The sequence below is a fragment of the Physella acuta genome, unplaced genomic scaffold (genome assembly GCF_028476545.2).
Source record: "Physella acuta isolate Inbredline_101_S28 unplaced genomic scaffold, ASM2847654v3 ptg000820l, whole genome shotgun sequence".
In the NCBI taxonomy this organism is placed as follows: Eukaryota; Metazoa; Mollusca; class Gastropoda; family Physidae; genus Physella; species Physella acuta.
Window position 1 is genome coordinate 346,326 of NW_026732338.1, and position 23,325 is coordinate 369,650.

Below are 23,325 nucleotides of genomic sequence, written 5' to 3' on the forward strand. Positions count from 1 at the left end.
ATAAATATATATAATATATATTGGGGGGGGGGGGGGAAGCAGTTGCACGGTGAAGATTGCCACAAGATGGCAGTAAAATAGTTTTACCCTCACTCCCCAATTCCTTGATAAATGTTTTGCCAAAAGCATAACTTAAGTAGACTCACCTCTAAGAGGTAAAGCAAATACTTAATTATCTTAAAAATATGTTAAACATAAATTAGAAGTTATTATGTTTATATTTTAAGATATCTTAAAGTTTATTTACTTTTCTCATAAAATCCAGAGAGCTTTGTCAAAATCTACCCAACTGTGACAATATCATCATCCAAATCAAACAAAATAACTTGTGTAAACTGGGCTCAACGTGCAGCTCATCAAGCAACTGCAAAGACTTCACATCAACAGCAACCATTGAAGGTTACAATGTGCCGTAAGTGTCCAGCATTTGAATTTTTCGAAAACACTTTTAAATTTTAAAATACATTTTTTTTTCATTTACTTTAAACTAAATATAATAATAGTATTGAGCTTCATAACAAACTTGATTTTAGAGAATTCACAAAAGCTGGCAATGGGGATATGAGGAAAACAGTGGAAACAGTTCTAGAATCTTTCTCCAATCTGACATTAGCAGCTGCTAACTTTTCGGTGAGTTTTAGCTTAAATGTATTGGCCTATTTAAACTACTTTGTCATTTATTATGGGTAAAAGACACATGCATTTTTGTTATACTTACATAAACAAAAAACCAGCTTGACATTTGAAAATTATATACAGCAGTGTTTAAAATAAAACCTTGAATTTATTATCAAACATTAAGCAATAATTTAAATATATCATTTTTTAAATAAAAATATTAAACATACATTGTTTTTGTAATGCCTATACTTTTTAATAGTCCTGTTTTCATTTCTTAAGTGAAAAATTCAAGACAAAAATATTTTAAATGTCTATCTCACTTGTCACAAATATTTATTAAACAAAATTATGAAGTTTTCATTAACTGTTGTAAACACAATATTTTACTAAATACAAATGTTACCAAATAAAAATATTACCAACTAGCCATTCCAGCCAGGCTCTGCACTGGTTTTTGTAAAAACAAAATAACTATTCTGTAAAGGATCTGTGATTTGTGTGTTTATTTAGCATCAAATACCTTGCACTGCAAAAGTCTTGGGAATATATCAAAATTCCAATTCATGTACATATGCAAAGATAGAATATATTTGTATAAAACCCTAAACCTAACTCCAAACCTAACCCTAATCACAATTAACCACAACCTCAAACATAAACAAACATAAACATAAACCTTCTCCAGTCATCGCACTTCTAAACTAAAATTAAGAACAACTAAAATAGCAGAAATGTAGTCTCAAGTATATATATATATATATATATATATATATATATATATATATATATATATATATATATTTATTTATTTATTAATTTATAGATTGAAAGGCAAATAAAATGAAACATTCATGAGTTTGCACAACTGGAAACATTGTAAAAATATTTTTATTACCATTTAAAAGTATATCAAGTTGTTTAATTTCTGCATTTCAGGACTACAATATTAAAGTTAACTTTCCACCATTGAACTTCAATGTCACCTACATACCAAGTTAGTTAGCCAGTTTTTTTTCAGTTCGCCATAAGTTTTTATTGTAATAACTGTGGTTGTTAGTATAATATATATATATATATATATATATATATATATATATATATATATATATATATATATATATATATATATATATATATATATATATATATATACATATTTATATGTATTTATATTTATATATATATATATAGGCCTATAAAAAATAATAATTTTTCTTTACATTCTTGGCCAGATTAAATTTTTTTAATTTAAGTAATTAATTATTTTTGTTTTTATTTTATAATGGATAATTTATTTTGTGATGAAAAGAAAGATTCATTAAATTGAATCACTGGATAGGTTTAGCCATATGACCTTATTTTATTGTTAAGCATAATTTGATTAGTAAATTGGAATTAATCTACAAACAAGGAATAATAAAAACCATCAAAATTGAAAAATAATTATGTATGGTACTAAAGTAAATGGGTTCAAATATTGAAAATGCAACATACTGATAGTAGCATTAATCTTTTTGAATTATATGGCAATGAATACATAAATCAAAATATGAATTGCTACTTTTATCAGGTACTGAGATGCGCAAGATTTACATTAGTGCAACTATTGACACTTCATTTGCTTCCCAATCAGAACTGAATGATTTTCTTAATGCAAATGTAAGGTGATATTTTGTTGTTTGATTGATAGTACAAATTTTGAAACTTAATTTTTAAAACTGAACTTATTTGAATAATTTTTTCCCAGTAAAACTATATTAAAAACTATTTAAAGGTTACTTCTTGCTCAATCTATATTTTTTTCCACATTGTGCCCAAAACACATGGGTCATATGAAGTAGAGTTAATCTGTTTCAATGATTTCCTGCTCAATAAATCTTAAAAAATATCCAGGAGTTTCATAATCGATAGTGGCTAGACAAGCCTTATATGTTTAAGAAAATAACTGGGGTTGTTATAAAATTGGTAATAAGACTATAATTATCACAGGAAGTATTTTTCTTCTGCTATTTGAGTCATGATCATAATTAGGTAAGGCTTTGGAGAGCTGATTTAGAATTGCAACCAAACAAACAAATAGTTTTGGTAAAAACATTGTACAAATAAAATGAAGCTATATTCAGTGTTTAAAATAAATGTGTAAAAACAATAGAATTTAGGCACATGAAATTGTGTCTCTCTGTTCTTACCCTCCCTGGTACAGTTTGGTTATATAAATTAATTTTAGTAAATGTTTTGATTAAGTTACTACCAGGTTCTCTTTCAGAAATTTTTCTACTGTGGGGGGGGGGGGGGGGGGACTCCTAAATACTGGTTGAAGTATATATTTTCTATATTAAATGTGTATCTTTCTTATTTTTTCTGGAGGTGTCGTGCAATGTCCACATAAAGGTGCATTTTACTGCACTAGAACTTTAAATAAACTGAGCTGTGTGATTAAGAGACTTGTGGGAGGGGGTAGTGGGGAGATGGAGGGGATCTTCTTGAAGCTTTTAGTTCATATAAATGTCAAATATAATTATAGTATTCCACTTGTACCGTTTCCATTTCTAGGCTATAAAAGAAATTACACAGCTAACACCAAGTTTTCTGTACTCTGTGGTTGAAACCAGCAGGTATGTTTTCTATTTTTAGAACTTTTTATAAACCAAATTTCCAGTTCTTAATTTTAGAATGTTACATTCTCATACAAGACATATCAAGAACATGTATGCCAATTATTGTTGGAAGGAATAATTTTTGTCAAAAGTGTGCTGAATAAAGTGGAAGTCTGCAGACCATGTCTAGTTGATAAAACAATTTAAAATGGCTTTTTGTAATGACCCTGGATTTGTGTCAGTAGAACATTGCTGAGTTCACCCAGCTCTGATGGGTACCAGGCTCACATTAGGGCTACCTGGGGGCTGAACATAGAGCTGTCCCCTTATATGCCGACGTTACAGAAACAGGTGTACTCTACTTCACCTGCCCCATTAGGCCATCTCGTTTGAAAAATGTTTTGTACTTTTTTTTTACCTAGCTACTTTTTAAAAAATGAATTACATGCATTAGTCACCTCATGTAACATTCCATGTGCTTTGGTATACATATGCAAAGCTGGGTGTACACTTGTAGTTATTTTTAAAATTGACTAGAAGTCTGAAAAAGTATGTAGGAAACATACATGACATGGATAGTATAGATGAGACATTAGGCATCAGTAATAATTTACAATTAACTTCTCTATTAAGGTATTTTATAAATAAAACTTTAATTTTCAGTTAATTAGACAAATCTAGAATTGCAAACAGATATAACCCCTGATGAATAACTTTATCATTGTCCAGAAACTACACAGACAATACCACAAATCTGCCTTACACCAGTTTCAATGCCAGCTTAGTGTTCAAGACTGCTATAACTACAACTTTGGTTAATGCTGTGGCACAAGCATGTATACTTTCACATAAGGAATTTTCTGGAACTTTTGGAGACTCACCTTATGCTTTTGTTAATGCTATTAACATTTTTAACTCTCAAGCATCAAGGACCAGTGGAACAAGTGGTAATATTGAGTTTATTTAATGGGAACAGGGCATTTCCCCCCTGTCAATTACCCCCCGGATATTTCCCCCTGACATTACCCCCAGAGTAATTACCCCCCCCCCCCCTGTCAATTACCCCCCCCCCCCCGCCCAATAGGACAGGGTTAGAGTTAGGGCTAGGTTTAGGGTTAGGTTTAGGGCTAGGGTTAGGGTTAGGTTTTAGGGTTAGGGTTAGGCAGAGGGCTAGGGTTAGGGCTAGGGCTAGGTTTAGTGTTAGGGTTAGGCTTAGGTTTTAGGGTTAGGGCTAGGTTTAGGTTTAGGGCTAGGGTTAGGGCTAGTTTTAGGGTTAGGGTTGTGTCTAGCTTTGGTTTTGTGTGAAGTTTTAGGCTAAGGTGGATGCTTAGGTTTTGGTCTTTTTCTTGAGGTTTGGATTAAAGTAGTATATAGGTATAAAATTCTAGTTAGAGTTGGGATTTTAACTTGAGAGGGGGGGGGGGGGGGTAATTGACAGGGGGGTAATTGCTCCGGGGGGTAAATACAGGGGGGGAAATGTCCGGGGGGGGATATCCAAGGGGGTAATGTCCTGTAGACTTATTTAATATGTGTTATATTTTTTATTTAAATTATAAATGCTTGTTAGTTTGTCTATCAGTCTATTGTTCCTCAATCTGTATTAAATTTACAAAAGTTATTTAACAACAGCAAATCTGCAGTACATTATTTGAGGAATGAACATTGTGATTAAAGAATACATACATACATACATACACACACACATATATATATAGGGTGCTATTTGGTGCTATCCTGTGAGCACTATGGCGCTTACGTTCATTTTAAGGAGCACCCTACTGTATTGACATGGTGGCACACAACATTTGATGATTAAACCGAGCCAGGAGCTATACACAGCACTTCTGCTGTATGTAACCTGGGCTCCTAAGAGCACCCCACTACATACCTGACACCTGGGCCGTCATCAAATTGTGGAGAGTGATTAACATACACTCAAGGCTTTCGTAGTGTGGGTGAACCTGTGCCCCGAAAAATGTGATCCAAGACAAATAGTGCAGGCATTATTTACATTAAATAACTCAGTTTTAGAAAACAAGATCACACATATAAGAATGTAGGATTGGTAATGCATTTTTGAAACCCTCTTAAAACAATGCTTCAGACTTTCTTCTGTGACAGCAGCAACACGTGAGGATGGGCAAGCTAGTATGTATATATATATATATATGTATATATGTATATATATATATATATATCTGGTGCAGTAGTAGATTGGACAGAACATTATATATGGCATGGAAATCAGCACTGAGAAGTCTAAGGTTTAAAAATCCCTGTTGTATAATGGCAGACATACAAGAAGATCAAAGAATTGGAGGTCCACTCCTTCAAGTAACTTGGCACCATCCTGTCTAATTTGGGAACAAAGCCAGAATTACTTGCGAGAATTGCCCAAACAAGCATAGAAAGACAGAAAGACTTCTCTTGGCACAAAGTCAAAGTTATGCTGCCACTAGTCATGTCCATCTTTTTTATATGGTTACAAGGCATGGACTGTAAATGCAGATCTTTAGAGATGGTTCCAAGACTGGGAAATAAGTTAGTGCAGACTCCTAGATATCTCAAAATACACAGATCATATAATAAATGAAAAGGTCAGTGAAAGAATCACCAATGTGATTGGTCCATATAAGAACATTGCTAAGTATCGTAATGGGGAATGCTAAGACAAAATTGAATGGAGGATATCAGGAAATGGACTGGGCTGCCTGTTGTGGAATTACCTAAAGGAGCAGAATATGAAGAAAGATGGCAAAAATGTATGTAGTGGGTGAAAATTCAATCACAATATACCACCCATGATGGGAAAATCATGATATGATGAGGAATTAGTTAAATATAAGGTTGTAAAAAGATCACTCGTTTATTACAGAATAATAGGATCCTTTGAAAAGTTTCCATTAGTTGTTAAAATTAGCTTTGGAATGAATGATGTACAGTTATTGCTATATAGTAAACTAACTTTTGACTGTTTCTTTTATTTTACCAGCATTTAATTTTAATTTTTAATCGTTTATACATTTTTTTCTTTCCAACTAGCAATTCTGTGGTGTGCATTTTTACAAAATCTTCAGAGCATTGTTAGTTTCCAGCTATGCAATCTTGACACAAGCTGTTCTGATTCAGACAAATTCTTTTCATGTAAGCAGTTATTTTAGCTTTAGATTGAAACGTTTTTGAATTATTATTTATTTTATCTTTTTTTTTATTATGGAATATTGAGTTTTTAAAAAAGTTAACTTTCATTAATTTTTAACATGACTGTGCATATTTTTTGCTCAACATTTTTATTCATCTTTTGTTCAGGTGTTTCAACTGAAGGTAAGTAGTTTAATTTGTTTTACTCATGTTTCTTCAATTTATTGTTATCAATTTTTACAAATTAAATGTAATTAGTATAAATCTAAAAATTTCAGTTTGCTATAAAATTTTAGTTTTTTTTTAAATTTAACGCATTTTTAAAATATTGAATTTCAAATAGTTGTATACCAATTTTTAAATGAAACAAAAACTAATTTGTACATTTTTTCAAATTTTCAGATCCTTCAAAAGTACAAAAACGTATGAAATTATTTTTTAATAAATTAATGTTTTATAGTCTGTACACCTATAACCTATATATTTACTTAAAAGTTCTCCCCTTTTCATACATTTTAGAAATATCTATACAGATTAAAAAAAGTTATTTTTAAAAAGTTACTTTTATCATGTTTCTAAAACCAAAAAAAAACTTCACACTCTGTTTTTTTTATTACAGTTTTATATCCCTATGGACCTGGAAATGGAGATAAAACAGTAGAACACGTAGAACTGTATGGCTCCTATTCATACACAAATAAATATTACAGTGAAAAAATCCGCTTTGCTAGTGGTGCTCCTTTTGGATCACGTAATTTCAAGGAAGCCAAAGTAAATGTTTTTTCAATCAAAACATGTAAAAACATATATATACATATATATATATATATATATATATATATATATATATATATATATATATATATATATATATATATATATATATAAGTATGTATGTATGTATGTATGTATGTATGTATGTATGTATGTATGTATGTATGTATGTATGTATGTATGTATGTATGTATGTATGTTTGTATGTATGTATGTATATAGATATATAAATAATAATTACCTATAGATGTTAATACTTATATATGTTTGTTTTAGATTGTCCCATTATCCTGCTGTTTCATCCATACTTTACTTGACTTTGCTACACATTTTTCTTCAGGTGTGGTCAAATGGAGCCCTCACATTTGGATCAGATTCCTATGCTTGGTATCCCTTCTTCCAGTACAGTTCTGACAACAGCTATTACGCTAACCATGCCATTCTAGCAGCATTCTGGTTTGATACAAATTACTTACAAACTGGAAAAGTATATTACCAACTCTATGAGAAATTAGGATCTAATGGAGCTAGTAATGCAGATATAATTAATCAAGTGCTAAACAGATCAAGCTATGAGGTAGTCTATCTTTTCATCCTTTCATTTTATATAATTCAAGAATATAGTATATAGGCCTAATTTGTTTTTTTATTCTAATTGTGTTAAAAAATGGAGAAAACCTCTATTGATAGTGATGTGATTTTCCTCTTCAAAATGCAAATAAATTTGAATATATTTTAAAATGTGTGTATACTTTTTTCTTGTTTTTTTTTCTTAAGTTTATTGAAAATAGTATTTATTGGCATCTCCTATTAGCTGTTATCTAGATCTAGATCTTAAACATCAAACTTTAAAAGAAAAATCATAACACAACTGTATGAAGATAAAAGTTATTTATTATAAGTGACTAACTGGAAAATTTACAAATGTAATTATTCTAATACTATTTATACCTAAATTGTTTTATTTTAAAAAGAACTACAAATAGCTATTGATTTATTTATTTTTATCTGAAAAGGTAATGGAAATGTATAAACTGAGCTCATACAGTGCTGTGACCTGTCTTATAGCCACATATGAAAATGTTGCACCATACAACTGGTACAGCTGGATCTGTGAATACTATCAGACATACAAAAATGAATCATGGTGGCAATATTATGATGGCTATTACAAGCAATACTGCAATAAGGTAGGTTTTTAAGATATTTCATTGGCCTTTTAAAAATCAGATTAAAAAATTATATCATGATGTTATTAGAAAGATCCCAATTGTTTAATCAAAATAGAAAATCTATCTATATATATAGAAATATATATATAAAGTAAATATATATAAAGTTTCTATATATATAGAAAGTATAATGAAAGTATGTTTTTGGGTTTGTCTTTTATGCATTACTGCATCTTTCATCCAACCGCCTTGAAGCTTTGGGAAGTTATTGAAAATACCTCTGGGAAAGTTTTTTAGATTTAAAAAATTTAAACTACGTAGTGGCAGCACTCCTACAGTTGGATGCGGTGGTTAGACAGCCAGATTTCCCCAGCTGTTATATTTAGCACCCTACCCAGTGCCCCTGCTGTAGTGTAAGCAGTGACTCCCCAGAGTGTCTAATGCCCCTGCTGTCGTGTAACCAGTGACTCCCCAGAGTGTCTAATGCCCCTGCTGTCGTGTAAGCAGTGACGCCCCAGAGTGTCTAATGCCCCTGCTGTGGTGTAACCAGTGAGTCCCCAGAGTGTCTAATGCCCCTGACATGTGGGCAGTTGCTGAGAAGTGTTCTATATCACTATTACAGAAGATGATTAATAAAACTCGAGACTTTCATACAGCACGGTTTGGTTGTCTGTGTGGTAGTTTGATCAAACCCATACAACAGTAACTATGGTCCAAAAAAATATAGCGTTGGATTTGTATAATCCATTTTAGAAAATAAGCTTAAATTTCTAAAAATACACAATTAATAATGTGTTAATGAAATCCTTATCAAATTTTGTATTGAACTAAATTGCAGCAACACATGACAATTATGCTAATAAATTATAAAACTGTCTATCTAGTATAGCAATAAATCAGTTTACTAAGCTGCTTATTTTTTATTTAATGTTGATATTTTTCTCTGTAACCTACAGGCACAAGTAGAAGAAACAAACACATTTCAAGTGATTTATGTGACTGATGGTACAACTGCTTATGCTATCACCATGTACAAGAAGGGAAGCATGAACTGGCTGTTTGAAAATGGGAGAGCAATCAATGTTGGTTTCCAAAATGATCAACAAAAGCGAGATTATGGTGTAACATACACTGATCTGACAACCAAACTGGATAAAATAACATGGAATACAGGTCACATATAACTTTTTAAATTTCTGTCTTAGAAATTGTGTACTACACATATTAAATGTTTCCCAATCTAATTTAAAACAGCTAATGTATCCAAGTAAAATAACTTCAGTTCTTGTTAAGTAAAACAATTATGCTTACATTTATTTAGTTCATCAATTTTGCACTTAAAATTATACTTTCAAAAGTATAGTTTAAACAGTATTTTATCGGCCAAATAACACACTCAAAGCACTTTTCATATCTTAATGAAAAGAATTTATACCTTTATTAGAAGCAACAGCTGATCCTACAATATAGACCTATTTTGAGCATACATAATTAGATTATTGTACTTCATAGATCACGACATGATGCGTCACATCAAAAGCATGATTGTTGTGTCTTGATAATGAAATAACACTCCCTAGTCTGTTTTTATGCAATATTCTCAATTTTTTAAAACTATGATTAATCTCAAGCATATTAAAACAAAGGTAATCCTATAAAACTTAGCTGCCTTGCAAACATACAAATGTATGAAATAAATTCAAATTACAAAATACTTAAAATGATAAGGAAATGACTATTAGTAAACCTATGGTAATGTGATCCTCATCACTCCAGAGATGTACCTTTACATAAAATAGTGTTAATGAGGAATTTATTAAATTAAAAAGTTTTTGTTCTCAGGTCGCTATGGCACATGGATTGAAAAAGTTGGTCAAGTGGAAGATCCAGACAACAAGTGTCAGAAATTTTACTTAGACAACCTCAAATTGAAGTTAGACTCACAACACCAGAAATATATTAATGCTTTATATGACTGCCCCTGTAGCATGGACCGTTTGGGGAGACAATGGTGGTACTATTCTTGGAATGAAGCTGAGCCTGGGAAAAGCTACTATTATTGCTTTGCCATTGGTACCACTGCCAAAACTCGACTTTTAACTGGTAATCCATTAAACAAGGTAAATTTTCTGCATTAAAATAATTTTATTTCCCAATTGTTAGCTTTCCATTACCTTAGCTCTTTACCAGTTTAATAAAATCAATGTAATATGTCCTTAGCTCTTCACCATTTTAATAAAATCAATGTAATATGTCCTTAGCTCTTCACCAGTTTAATAAAATCAATGTAATATGTCCTTAGCTCTTCACCAGTTTAATAAAATCAATGTAATATGTCCTTAGCTCTGCTGTTATCTCTACACTCCCCCAACAACCTGGTGGGACTGGAAAGCCTATCAAGAATCTTTGCAGAATGCCCACCATGTTGATCACACATTAGAATATGGCAGCCACCTACTTTTGAATGACCCTTGGCTTTGGGGCAGTAGTGCAAGAAACTCATTAGAACAAGACATGAATCCACATAGATGGTGCTGTGTGGAGTCTAGCTCACCAAGCAAATACTGTGCTTTGTTTGATGAAGTAAGACCAGATGTGATTTGTTCAATCAAAGCTGAATATGTATCTGGTAAGTCATAGCTTTAAAATTCGTCCCACTTTCTCTTTGATTTACTCTGTAATAGGTCAGAATCTGTTATTAGCATGAAATTATGTGCCCCTGCTCTCTGCTTTTAAAGGATTTCCACCCCCCCCCCCAAATATTTGACCCTTTAATTGAGTCCTCGAGTATTTAAAAACTGCAAACCCGAAAGTGTAAAGTTTGAGTCTGAGTTTAAATCAGTAGAATATCCTTAAGTCCACCCAGCTCTTATGGGTATCTAACTGATATTATGGTAAACAAAGGCGGCTGGGCATACTGCTGACCTCATTATCTCTTTGTATGCCAAGGTCATTGAAATAGGTGAACTCTACTTCATCTGCCCCATGTGTCTTGGGACAAGATGATCCCTGCAATAAAGAATTGTTTTAAGTCACCTCAGATATCCACATATTGTCACAAATGATGGTAAAATATTTCTTTACAGGGCAAGCTCTTGGCGACCCCCATATTGTCACACTTGATGGTAAAAAGTACACTTTCAACGGGCGAGGGGAATATTTTCTTATTAAGACTGATGATTTTGTGCTACAAGCAAGAACTGCTCCAGCCAATACAAGTAAAGATGTTGTCACCAATGCAACTGTATTTGTTGCATTTGCAGCAAAAGATGGCAATGCTACTTTTCAAGTAGAGCTGGATTTCACTTATACAGGTTTTTTCCCTAATAATTGATGATTACACACAAATATTCTATGTAATAATATGATTACACACATGTTAAAAAATATAAAAATTGGAGATTACACTTTTTTTCCTAATTGTTGATGTTGACCCAGATATTTTTATCTAAATGATGGATTGGAACAAACATCATTAATTTTTCTTTTTTTTCCCCAAAGAGTTTGAAAACTAGCAAACTTTAATAGTATATGTACACATATAGTATTTCTGTAAATATAGTAAAAAATATTCTTTATAAACTTTAGTCTATTTGTTATCTTTTTGCTAGATTAATATATTCAAACAAAATCAAATATAACAAAGAAATGGTGTTGTTAATACACATTATGTTTAAGAAATCAGAGGTGTTGGTGTAATACATGTCATGCTAACTACTGTACTTTTGCTTGTGATACAGGCATGATTATCTCAGCTAATGGTGCTGACATCACAAGAGACTTCTATGCTACAGAAGACTACCAGACTCAATCAGAAACTGGTGTTACAGTCACTAGAAGCAACAGCAGCGATAAAATTAAAGCAACTGCAGCATTCCCAACAGGTAGGACATTGTGAAGCTTTTTTGTAAGCTTCAGGGCAGCCATATTTTGGATCTTGAGATCTGTATTTATAAATACTACTACACACTAAAGTACACACTATTTTATTGTACAGGTTTTTCATTTGAAGTCTATGTGGGTATGGAGAACCTGGAGTTTGCTATCAACGTTCCAAACAGTTACCAAAATAAAACAAAAGGACTGCTGGGAGTTTTTAATAAAGACCCTAAAGATGACTTTACACTCCCTGATGGGACAGTCCTGACTGAAGAGCAAACTAACACTGAGAGAAAAATTTCTGAGAACTTTGGAAACAGATGTTAGTTTTAATAGTTGCTTTAAACAACAAAACAACAATATAGAAAATAATCATTTAATGAAAACAGAAATGTAACCCTCTGTCATGGTTTGAGTCAGTTTTCACCTGTGGCTAATTCACAATGAAGCTGAAAATATGTGAAGTGGTATTTGATATTGGTTTAAGAATTATACATATTTCTAATTACACTTTTGTGATTAGAGTAATATTTAAATATTTAAGTTTATTCATATTGTTGATTTTTCTACCACATTCAAAGTAAAGAAAATAAAGTAAACATCACAACTTTCCTTAGAACCACATTTCAGGTAGTAGATTTTAGTGACCGAAACTCATACAACATTTTGTTTAATACTTTTTTACCAATGACGTCAACACATATTGTACCTTCACACTAACTAGCAACTAATGACAGAGAGGTGCAAAATAGCTTACATAATTGTGGTCCAAAGTTTAAAATTTTTTTATTGCATTTCCGACTGGGACTACACACATCTTTTTATATTTAAACTTATTTTCTATGTAAACTTAAATATCGATTAACCATGCTTTCACAATTTGTGTATGGCATAGAACATTTATCAAGACAATACCGCACACTTTATTTAACATAATTTTTTACAGGGACTGTGAGCACAACCACTTCTGTATTCAAATATGCAGAAGGAGAATCAGCCATAACTTACCAATTTCCTGACTTTACACCTTTCTTCATGGACGAAGTTAATCAAACACTTGTTAATGCTACTAAAGTAACTTGTGGGGGCAATGACGCATGCACCTTTGACTTGCTGGTCACTGGAAACGAAGCTTTTGCCCTGTCCACTAAAAGTACAAGTCAGCAGGCTGATGCTGTTCAGTTAAATCTTGGTCAGTGTATTATTTTATTTTGAAAAAAAAAATTCATGTTAAGTTACTTTGTCCTTGTTTAAAACTTGAATTATAAAACAAATTTTTGTCATCAGCAAACAATCTGCCTGTACTAAGTCTTGGACCTAACCAAGTGAACAGCAACAACCAGTTACTTGTAACACATGGCAAATCTATGAATATCCAGTTCAATGCTACAGATGCTGACAAGGACAGTATAACATTCAGCCTGATAGGAACCCCACAAGGTGTATCAATCAACAATGTTTCTGGTGTTGTCACCTACTTGCCTGACTCTACTAAACCTGTTGCTATTGGGTAAGGACATGATCCTGGATGATCCTGTTGTGTAGATTTTAAAAATGTTAAGTACCCATCAAGATGGTCTATGGAACAGATGAGTTCTTATTTTTCTCTGGTCTTACATATAGAATGATTACACTTTGCCCAGCCACCTTAACTTTCCCTGACTTGAGTCAGGTACCCATAAGGGCTGAGAAGACTCAGGTACATCCCATGGACTCAGGTAGCTGTGCTCTCTACCTCTCAACCACACCATCCCATTGTGTATGTAGATAGGGGAAGTAAATCAATGTATTACTCACTATGGTAATAAAACTATCAAAGTGAAAGTGTTTTCTAATGATGTAATGAACTTTCTTTCAGTAACTTTATATTTTAAACTTTCTTGTTGCTTATAATCATATAGGGTGCAGGCAAAAGACTCCAAGGGTGGACTTTCAGCCATCCTTTACTTGAACATTGTTGTGTGTCCATACTGTAGTGGAAATGGCTCTTGTAATGTGAACAGAATTAGAGCTAATGAATCTGAAGGGGGGAAATTTCTTGTCAGTGTTTGTGACTGTTGGCCTGCTTACACAGGTAGTTCTAGTTTAAGTTGCATTATTATATTAATGTCAATACATAGCAATAAATAATATACAAAAAGTGTCACATTTTTTAATTTACCAACCATATTGACTAAATATTAGACAATGTATAAAGTCCTGCTTTTTTTATTTTGATAATTGATATATAAAAATATTCAAAGGTTGTTTGATGTAAATATTTAAAGGTGATGGATGTAATAACAATGGTACCTTGAGATTTGAGCTTAGTTAGTTCCGTTACATTGCTCGTATGTCAAATTGCTCATATCTCAAAAAAAAATATTTTTTTATTGAAACGCCATTAATCAGTTCCAACTCCCAAAATGCCAGCCCCGTTTTTTTAAATATATATCTTTTAATAAGAAAAGTTTATTTATACATGACAATTTATTTAATAACATAATATGAGGTAAATGCAAAGAAATAAACTTGTTTTTATAAATGTCTTTACCTTGAAAATCAGCTGACTTGAGTTTATGGAAGATGCTGGTAGAGGTGTAGGCCCAGAGTAGTGTGGGGGAGAGAAAGGTGGAGGAACTTCAGTTTTTTCACTTACTCCCTTTTAATGCTAAGCTCTTTGGATTACTTGAATTCACTTAATCATCACACTCTAAATACTACAATCTAATATAATTGAACCTAAATGCTACTATATACTATTTGTTACTTTTGTTTAATTTTTCATCACTGCTTTTACATTGGTCATTGCTTTTTTTGTTACACTTTCCTTACTTTCCTATCCAAGAAGGTTTGTTGTTCCACCCTTTCAGAGTGTTTTGTAAATGAGTCCAGTAAGTGTCATCAAATAGCTCCCATGCACAATCAGTTGCAACTTTTTTGGGGTGTTTCTTTTCCACGAACTGTTAAACCCGCTCGTATCTCAAATTTTGCTTGTATGTCAAAGCAAATTATAGCTCACTCTACAGGTCTTATCTCAAACATTTCGTATGTTGATGTACCTCTGTGATGATTGTTGTAACTATTTAAAGGTGATGATTGTTGTGACTATTTAAAGGTGATGATTGTTGTGACTATTCAAAGGTGATGATTGTTGTGACTATTTAAAGGTGATGATTGTTGTAACTATTTAAAGGTGATGATTGTGAAAGAGAAGTCAATGGCTGTCTAACAGCAACATGTGCTAAAGGACAAGACTGTGTTGACCTATCAGCTGCAGAGCAAAACAACAACACCATTGGTTACAAATGTCAGGATTGTCCAGCTGGCTTTCAACAAAGAGGCTCCACCTGTGCTGGTAAGTAGGACATTCTAAATGCTGATTTTAACATTTTGGGGGAAATTTCTTTTTATCCTAACTTAAACTTTATATTTCTTCTATATTGTTAATGCTATATAATGAAGACATTATTTCCTCTTTAGATATCAATGAATGCATTGTTAATGGCAGCAGTCCTGCCCCCTGTCCAGATAATTCTAACTGCTTCAACTCTGTTGGATCCTACAGTTGTCAGTGTGACCTGGGCTACAGGCTTGACTCAGCTAATAAAAACCAATGCAATGGTAGGTGTTTGATCAACAGTAGGATTTCAGAATTTTTTACTGCTAGTGTGATTTAAATTTTATATAAATTGCATAAACATTCTCAATACGAAACTGATGACTGATGTTTTTGGCAAAATCAACCTAGCTAGCAATTAAGAGTAGCTATCCTATTTTATTAATTAATTAATTGTTTAATTTAATGTAATCCATTCAGTAAATATTTTAGAAGTAAATTGCTTTATCAGAAAAGAATTGGGTGTGAGGGAGAATGAGTTGTGTTTAGGGGGTCAACATGAAGATGGGTTGGAAGCAGGCTTTGTTTAAGAAATAGCAATGTAGACATAAAGTTATTCCAATGCCAAAGGTAAACATAAGATGTAATATAGTCCCAGAAAAGACAAGAGTATTGAAATAACACATTATGTCCATGTTGCTGCTTAGGGGGTGTGACTTTTTGGGTACATACAAAAATCAACACTAGGCATTTAGTGGTTTGCTGATTCCTCGTTTAGATAGATATTTGCCTGTAGTATTCTCATGGAACAAGCCACTCAGCATTTTAATAGCCTAAAAATAAAGAAAAGTAACCTACCACCTTTGTTAGACATAATACTTAATGTTTCCCTCAGATGTTGATGAGTGTGCTGAAAGAACACACCAGTGTGATCAAATATGTAAGAACACAGAAGGATCTTATGAATGTCAATGTTATGGAGGATATAAACTCAATTCAAACAACAAAACTTGTGATGTAAATGGTACCGGTATGTAACAGACCATTTTAATGTTTAAATACATGTATGAAACTATGTGTATGCATAGACATCTGTACATCATGCATTTATATATATAGGCCTCTAACATAATTTAAAATCGTAATTAATTTTTCTTAATTATTGTTATAAATTGCAATCCATTATGCAAATGTATTTTGACCAAACCAATGGTATGGCTATTTCCCTTCTTTATTCCTAGTCGTAAATATCTAATGCTGTAGATAAGAATCATATAATTTTGTCCACAGCTGCCACATGTAGTCTACCGTGTGCCCATTTGTGTGTGACTATAGATGACAAACCAGTGTGTCAGTGCAGATCTGGCTACAAATTGAAGGCTGATAATAGCGGTTGTGAAGGTAACATTTTCGGATTTTATGAACTTGGTTTAACTAATGCTTAACATTTTTTTATTTGTTGTATTGAAACATTAAGAGACATTGCATAACATGAGGTTAGCAATAACATTTCTGCTCACAATATTTTAGACATAGACGAGTGCTCATCGGGGAACAAACCATGCAGTCAAGCATGTCAGAACACAGTTGGTAGTTTCAAATGCTCATGTTATGCTGGCTTCAAAATGGATACAGATGGTGTTTCTTGTAAAAGTCAGTACAACTCCTGTCTTTTTTATAACTTAACACAACTAGATCTATATTATTTATGTTATTAATTATGGTACTATTTGGTCTAATGGTAAAGAGCTTTAATATTAACCCACAAGTTTTGAGATATAGACTTGAGTCTGAATGATATCCCCGATTCAACTTAGCCCTAATGGGTACATGACACAAGTTTAGAAAAATAAAATACAACAGTGCATAATGCTGACCCTGCTACCCAACTATGGGTACATGACACAAGTTTAGAAAAATAAAAGACAACAGCGCATAATGCTGACCCTGCTACCCAACTATGGGTACATGACACAAGTTTAGAAAAATAAAAGACAATAATGCATAATGCTGACCCCGCTACCCATATATGCAAAGGTCAGAGAAACTCTACTCCATCTACCACATTGATTGTCTGGTGTGAACATTACTGTAACCAAAGTGCTCTAAAGTCAAATACTCTAGAGCTAATGTAAAGGCCTTCATCTACCCCACATTTACACTTCCTTGTATGTTGATGATCCTCTTCAGAAACAGATGTGTAAACAGTGTAAATCTGTTTCTACATTGTCTGTCCAAAATCTATTATTAGCAAGTATATCTTGTGTTAGGCCTGCAGTAAATACATTTTTTTTGTTCCAACAGAATGTGACAGCCCGTACTATGGCGTGAACTGTGCCAGTCAGTGTATCTGTAATGGTCTGGGCACGTGTGACAACGTCAGGGGCTGTCAGTGTAAGGCTGGCTGGTCAGGTACCAACTGTAACATTGATGTGAACGAATGTTTATCTGATGTCTGCCCCGTTGGACAAGTGTGTACCAACACTCTGGGTTCATACACTTGTACTTGTCCTCCTGGCTACACCATGAACAAAAATGCATGTGAAGGTGATTCACAAGTTAGCTTGGTTTTATTTAACTTTGTCCTGTTTCTTTTTTTTTTAATCACTATTCACTCATCTATAAATATTAAAATTACATTTCCTTTAAGTTTATGTTTTTCTTTCAGTTAGTTAATGTATTTTATTTTCTTTAAGCTAGTTAATGTATTTTTTTGTTTAAACTAGTTGAAGTATTTTTTTGTGTTAATAAATAAGCTAGTTAATACATTTTTACCTTTAAACTGGTTAATGTATTTTTTTGTTTAAGCTTGTTAAAGTATTTTTTCTTTTAGACAAGCTAATGTATTTTTCTTTTCCCCCAGACAACAATGAATGTCTGAGTGTACTGACTCACAACTGCAGTTTATCCGTTGAAGACTGTGTCAACAACATTGGCAGTTACTCCTGTATGTGTAGAGATGGCTATGCTCGCAATGCCAATAAAGTTTGTGAAGGCAAGAACATTTGCTTATTTATAACAATAATTTGCAGTTTTTTAAAAACAAAGCCAAATACAAATAAATTTATCTTGATAATTATATTAACCCAGGTGCATTAGAGGAATATAAACCAAAACAAAGCATGAAAGTATAGTTTTTAAAACAATTATGCTACTTTCATAATGTTAAGTTTTTTCCTACAATCAACACTTATGCTTGTACAGATATTGATGAGTGCAGCAAGGGAACACACAACTGTGAGCAAGTTTGTGAAAACGCACCAGGCCAATACAACTGCAAGTGTCGCTATGGTTACAGACTGGACACTGACCGTGCTAGCTGTGTAAAGCGTAAGGATTTTGGCTAATAGACATTTTTCTCTGTGGTTTTAATGCTATAGACAGAGCTGCATAAAATTTAATATCTTTCAGAAAAAGACGTATGTGCTGGATTAAACATGACATGTGACCAGATCTGTACCCTGAACTGGGAGACAAACACCCCATATTGTGCCTGTAATGCTGGGTTTGACTTGGTTGGAGGTAAAACTTGTGTCGGTAAGTTGCTGCAGATTTATGTATGTATGGCAAACATTACTTACAAATAAATCTTTGTTGCCAAATTTTTAAAAAGTCATGACTATTTGATGTGGCTCCCTGCCAGATCATTTAAACTAGTCATGCTACAATGTGTTTACACAGCAAAATATCTCACAGTGACCTTCAAGGATTTATGTAAATAAACCTTGTTGCGAGTCATGAAAGCTGTTTCATAATACAATTTTGGCCTTAAAATTTCATATCAGCTCACAAGTTTTTATCTTGGACTAAAATTGTATTGTTTCAAACTTAAGCAGTCTTAGTTTTATTGATTGTTAACCTGACCTCATATTAAAATAAAAACCGCATATATATATACAATTGTATATTTGTAATACTTTTTAAATAACCAAATTCTATAAAATTTTGAATACCAATTTTTCAGACATAAACGAGTGCAAGCTCAGTCACTTGAATCTCTGCAGTTACCAGGCAGGCTGCATCAACACAAATGGTAGCTTCAACTGCTCATGTCCCTCAGGGTCTATGTTGGATAATGACAAGAGAACATGTATTTGTAAGTGCTTCAGCATTTTAAACACATCAAGACATTTATTTTAAAGTAAATATTTGAGTACAACTTACTCTTAGATGAATTATAGGAACTATGAAATAATAGAGCAAACAATAACAAAACAGAGGGAAATGTTTGTGTGGACATATTTCATGTGTAGGAAAGCATTGTTAGTTTACTGTGCTGTGACAGCATTATAAATTAAGTGTAAAGTGAACAAAGGTCATAGTTAGTCTGACAGGTCTTTTATTTTTTAAAGGAATCCAGCTGCAATGCCTATCATATACAGTAATTTTGTAAAAAAGTTAACTTACTGTTACTTTTCAATTTTTTAAATAAAATAGTATTGAAATTAAAAAATAAAATATCATGTAATATGTTACCATCTGTCTAGCATGTGGCTCAGGAAAATGGGGCCTTGAGTGTGCTAATGATTGCTCCTGTAGCTCTGGTGCTTCAAGCTGTGACCCTAAACGGGGCTGTATTTGCAAGTCTGGCTTCACAGGTTAACACATTTTACCTTCAAGCAATTTGTTCTTTTAGAAGAGGATCATAAACTATATACAGTAACATATCATACATGTACTTACATGATTCTATTTGTGGTTAGCTAATGCAGATTTTATCTTTGATAGCTCACACAGAGCAACCATGATTTATTCATTTAAAATTTTATTAAATTAGGAACTCTCTGTGAGAAGGATGTTGATGAGTGTGCAACAGGACAGCTCACTTGCCCAGCTAAAGAAAAATGTAATAATACAATTGGCAGTGCAGCATGTGTCTGTTTAGATGGATACCAGCGACTGACAAGTGGATGTGAAGGTAAAGTGTTTAGGCAAAATAGCAACTGATTGACGACAAAGACCCAATTATTATTGTCTTAATATATGGGGCTCAGTAAACAAATAAAAGCTTTCTAATATATTAAAAAAAATTTAATAGAATAGTATTGCATAGAAAAAAGAATTGTGCACCAAATGAACGTAAACAATCTGTGGAAAATGGAGTGGAAAATTAGTGCTTTATAACGAAAACAGAAACTTATTTTTAAAAAGTTAATTTAACTTCTTATTCAGCCAAAATTCATGTCACAATGTGTTGTCATGAGTCTAGACCTACATGAAAAGTTTAGAAGAAACAGGCCTCATAGAAGTGATCTTAATAACGTAAAATATTACTCTGGTTCACAAGAAATAACCCAAAATTTTACAGATTCAAGAAAATAAGATCTTATACTTAAGTATATAATTTCGTTTACCTAATTGAAACGGTATTCAAGTTATAGGTATTTTAGACACCAGAAGTAGAGTGATTTTCCACTTCCGTCAATCAAAAATTGTAAATAATCTAAGTGTAAGAGCTTATACTTATTTATGAAATTTCTTCTACATAACTGAAACAGTAGTCAAGTTATAGTGTTCATGCCAAAATTAAGTACCATTTACAGTTGCCTGAAATAGCTCAAAATTTGATAGAAACATTTGCACGCAATGTAATACTTAAATGTGAAATTTTGTTCATCTGACTTAAATAGTACTCAAGTTATTAGCTTTTGAGAAACTGGAAGAAGTAGACTAAGTACCGCTTCCTTTTACCGGAAATCATACAAATCTTGTACAAAACTACAAATTTGATATAATACTTATATGTGAAATTTCGTCTACATAACTGAAAAGGTACTGAAGTATTCACAGACAGACATAAAGACAAAATTGCAAAGACCAAGTTTTTCTGACTCACTGAGTTTTAAAATGTTCCTATATACTTAGTAAACAAGAGAGTAAAAACGTCTTCAATTTTTGCATGAATATTTATCCTCAGATATTAATGAATGTGCCAATATTGCCACTAATGATTGTGATCAGCTGTGTGACAATTATGAAGGTGGATATTCCTGCTCCTGCAATAAAGGTTACTCATATGACAAAGCAGCTAAGTCATGCAAAGGTAGGTCATTTACTAAGTTTAATAAAAAATACTTTACTTACTATTATCAAGTATTCTTTTTTAAAGCTCTATATATAGCTCTGTATAAAAATTATTTTAACCATAATTATCTATTATGATTCAACAATTTATGAAGATTGATTCAAAGACCAATTGGTTGTTCTAAGCATTAACCAGGGTTGCCTTTTTTTTGGCCACAGTCAGAAAATGTTTTGATGACTCAACAGCATTATTGTAAAAAAAACTTCTTTAAACTATAGTAAAGTAAATGTTTACTATACAGTTATTAATATACCCCCACCCCAGTCCATTAAAAAACTTCTGCATGTGACATTTTATCTTATATTTTTCTATTCACCATGTGATCCAACCAATGTCCTCAGATATTGATGAATGTCAGCTAAATATTGATGGCTGCCAGGAAGGATGTGAGAACTCAGATGGTGGATTTCGCTGTGCTTGTCCAACTGGACTTGCCCTTGCTGTTGATGGAGTCAGCTGCATTGGTAGGTGTAGATTTTTAAAACATTATAGTCTACCTCCAAATTTAATAGTTACCCTATTTAATAAACTTTTATTATGAATACAAGAACAGATTTTTTTCAACTCAGTTGTTGTACCTTTTTATTACTTTCTCGTATATACAAAGTATAGAGAAAGTCTTGTAATCGTGAAAAAAAAATCGAGATTTTTGCAAATCTCGACGCTTTACACCTCACTGATACGGAAAAACATAATTTTGCAATCTTGTCCGTATGTCTGTGTGTCTGTCTGTCTGTCTGTCTGTGTGTCCGTGTGTAAACACGATAACTTGAGTACTGTTACAGCTAGGTTGATGAAATTTTACATATAAGTATTTTATCAAAATCGTAGATCCGTATCAACTTTTGAGCGATTTCCGATAACCGGAAGTGGTACTTTTTCTACTTTGAATTTTTCAAAAGCCTATAACTTGAGTACTATTTCAGATAGATAAATGAAATTTGATATGTAAATAAAAGATCTAATTCTCTACCTTCTGTCAAATTTTGAGTAATTTCCATTGACCGGAAGTACTTATTTACGCTATTTCCGATTTCTCAAAAAACGCATGTAAATTTATAAAGTACTAATAATATTGCGCTTTATTATGCACATCTTTATTTAGCGTTCACTTGGTGTGCAATTCTTTTTCTATGAGATTATATTCTATTTTAAAAAGTTTGAGTATTTAAAATGGATTAAAAATCATGTCTAGAAGTCTATATCCCGAGTTGCTATCCCCCGTAGTGTTATATTAGAATATTCGAGAAAGTTTAGGGGAGATCACTCCCGGTTTATTTAAAACACTCACATTACTAATATAAAATTAGGCTTATGTGTTAATCAGAATTGAATGCCCTGCACACTAATATTAGTTTTAAGTCATTTTTTATTTATTGATGAAAGATAATAAAAATAAAATCAACCAAACAGGTAAATTACAAGAAGTAAAAATTAATACTAATAGTTTCGCTGTCTGTGTATCTATCTATCTGTCTGACAAGAACGCTCTAGAGAAAACACAAGCAAATTAAAAACATGCATAGTAATTCGAAAAACGAAGTATAACGTCGTATTGAGCATAGAGTAGAAAATAATATCAAGCCGGAGAATGCACACAGTGATATGACATCATTGATTCTCGAGTAAACATTGAATAAAAAGGAAATTTTGTCTAATCTAAGTGGTTTGTGTGAAGAGTTTCTTTCATACAATTCTTCGGGTAGGGGCGAAGCCCCATCCCCGCTTAAGAACGTC

General features: G+C 32.5%; 1 protein-coding gene across 1 annotated transcript in view; it reads left to right on the top strand.

Moving 5' to 3' along the window:
• Window positions 1-23,325, top strand: part of LOC131951677 (mucin-4) — a 54,026-nt gene that overhangs the window by 20,573 nt on the left and 10,128 nt on the right. The window contains exons 15-49 of the mRNA XM_059314033.1: window positions 266-412; window positions 534-630; window positions 1,558-1,615; window positions 2,192-2,280; window positions 3,175-3,236; window positions 3,948-4,165; window positions 6,261-6,362; window positions 6,528-6,542; window positions 6,762-6,782; window positions 6,979-7,130; window positions 7,474-7,710; window positions 8,150-8,323; window positions 9,262-9,478; window positions 10,148-10,425; window positions 10,649-10,934; window positions 11,392-11,619; window positions 12,046-12,189; window positions 12,303-12,506; window positions 13,131-13,376; window positions 13,472-13,694; window positions 14,086-14,258; window positions 15,360-15,521; window positions 15,647-15,787; window positions 16,399-16,533; window positions 16,794-16,904; window positions 17,034-17,156; window positions 17,808-18,050; window positions 18,367-18,498; window positions 18,708-18,833; window positions 18,915-19,040; window positions 19,468-19,599; window positions 19,991-20,101; window positions 20,281-20,421; window positions 21,421-21,546; window positions 21,930-22,052. Of these exons, the coding sequence (XP_059170016.1) occupies window positions 266-412; window positions 534-630; window positions 1,558-1,615; window positions 2,192-2,280; window positions 3,175-3,236; window positions 3,948-4,165; window positions 6,261-6,362; window positions 6,528-6,542; window positions 6,762-6,782; window positions 6,979-7,130; window positions 7,474-7,710; window positions 8,150-8,323; window positions 9,262-9,478; window positions 10,148-10,425; window positions 10,649-10,934; window positions 11,392-11,619; window positions 12,046-12,189; window positions 12,303-12,506; window positions 13,131-13,376; window positions 13,472-13,694; window positions 14,086-14,258; window positions 15,360-15,521; window positions 15,647-15,787; window positions 16,399-16,533; window positions 16,794-16,904; window positions 17,034-17,156; window positions 17,808-18,050; window positions 18,367-18,498; window positions 18,708-18,833; window positions 18,915-19,040; window positions 19,468-19,599; window positions 19,991-20,101; window positions 20,281-20,421; window positions 21,421-21,546; window positions 21,930-22,052 (5,303 nt within the window). The remainder of the gene's footprint in view (window positions 1-265; window positions 413-533; window positions 631-1,557; window positions 1,616-2,191; window positions 2,281-3,174; window positions 3,237-3,947; window positions 4,166-6,260; window positions 6,363-6,527; window positions 6,543-6,761; window positions 6,783-6,978; window positions 7,131-7,473; window positions 7,711-8,149; window positions 8,324-9,261; window positions 9,479-10,147; window positions 10,426-10,648; window positions 10,935-11,391; window positions 11,620-12,045; window positions 12,190-12,302; window positions 12,507-13,130; window positions 13,377-13,471; window positions 13,695-14,085; window positions 14,259-15,359; window positions 15,522-15,646; window positions 15,788-16,398; window positions 16,534-16,793; window positions 16,905-17,033; window positions 17,157-17,807; window positions 18,051-18,366; window positions 18,499-18,707; window positions 18,834-18,914; window positions 19,041-19,467; window positions 19,600-19,990; window positions 20,102-20,280; window positions 20,422-21,420; window positions 21,547-21,929; window positions 22,053-23,325) is intronic.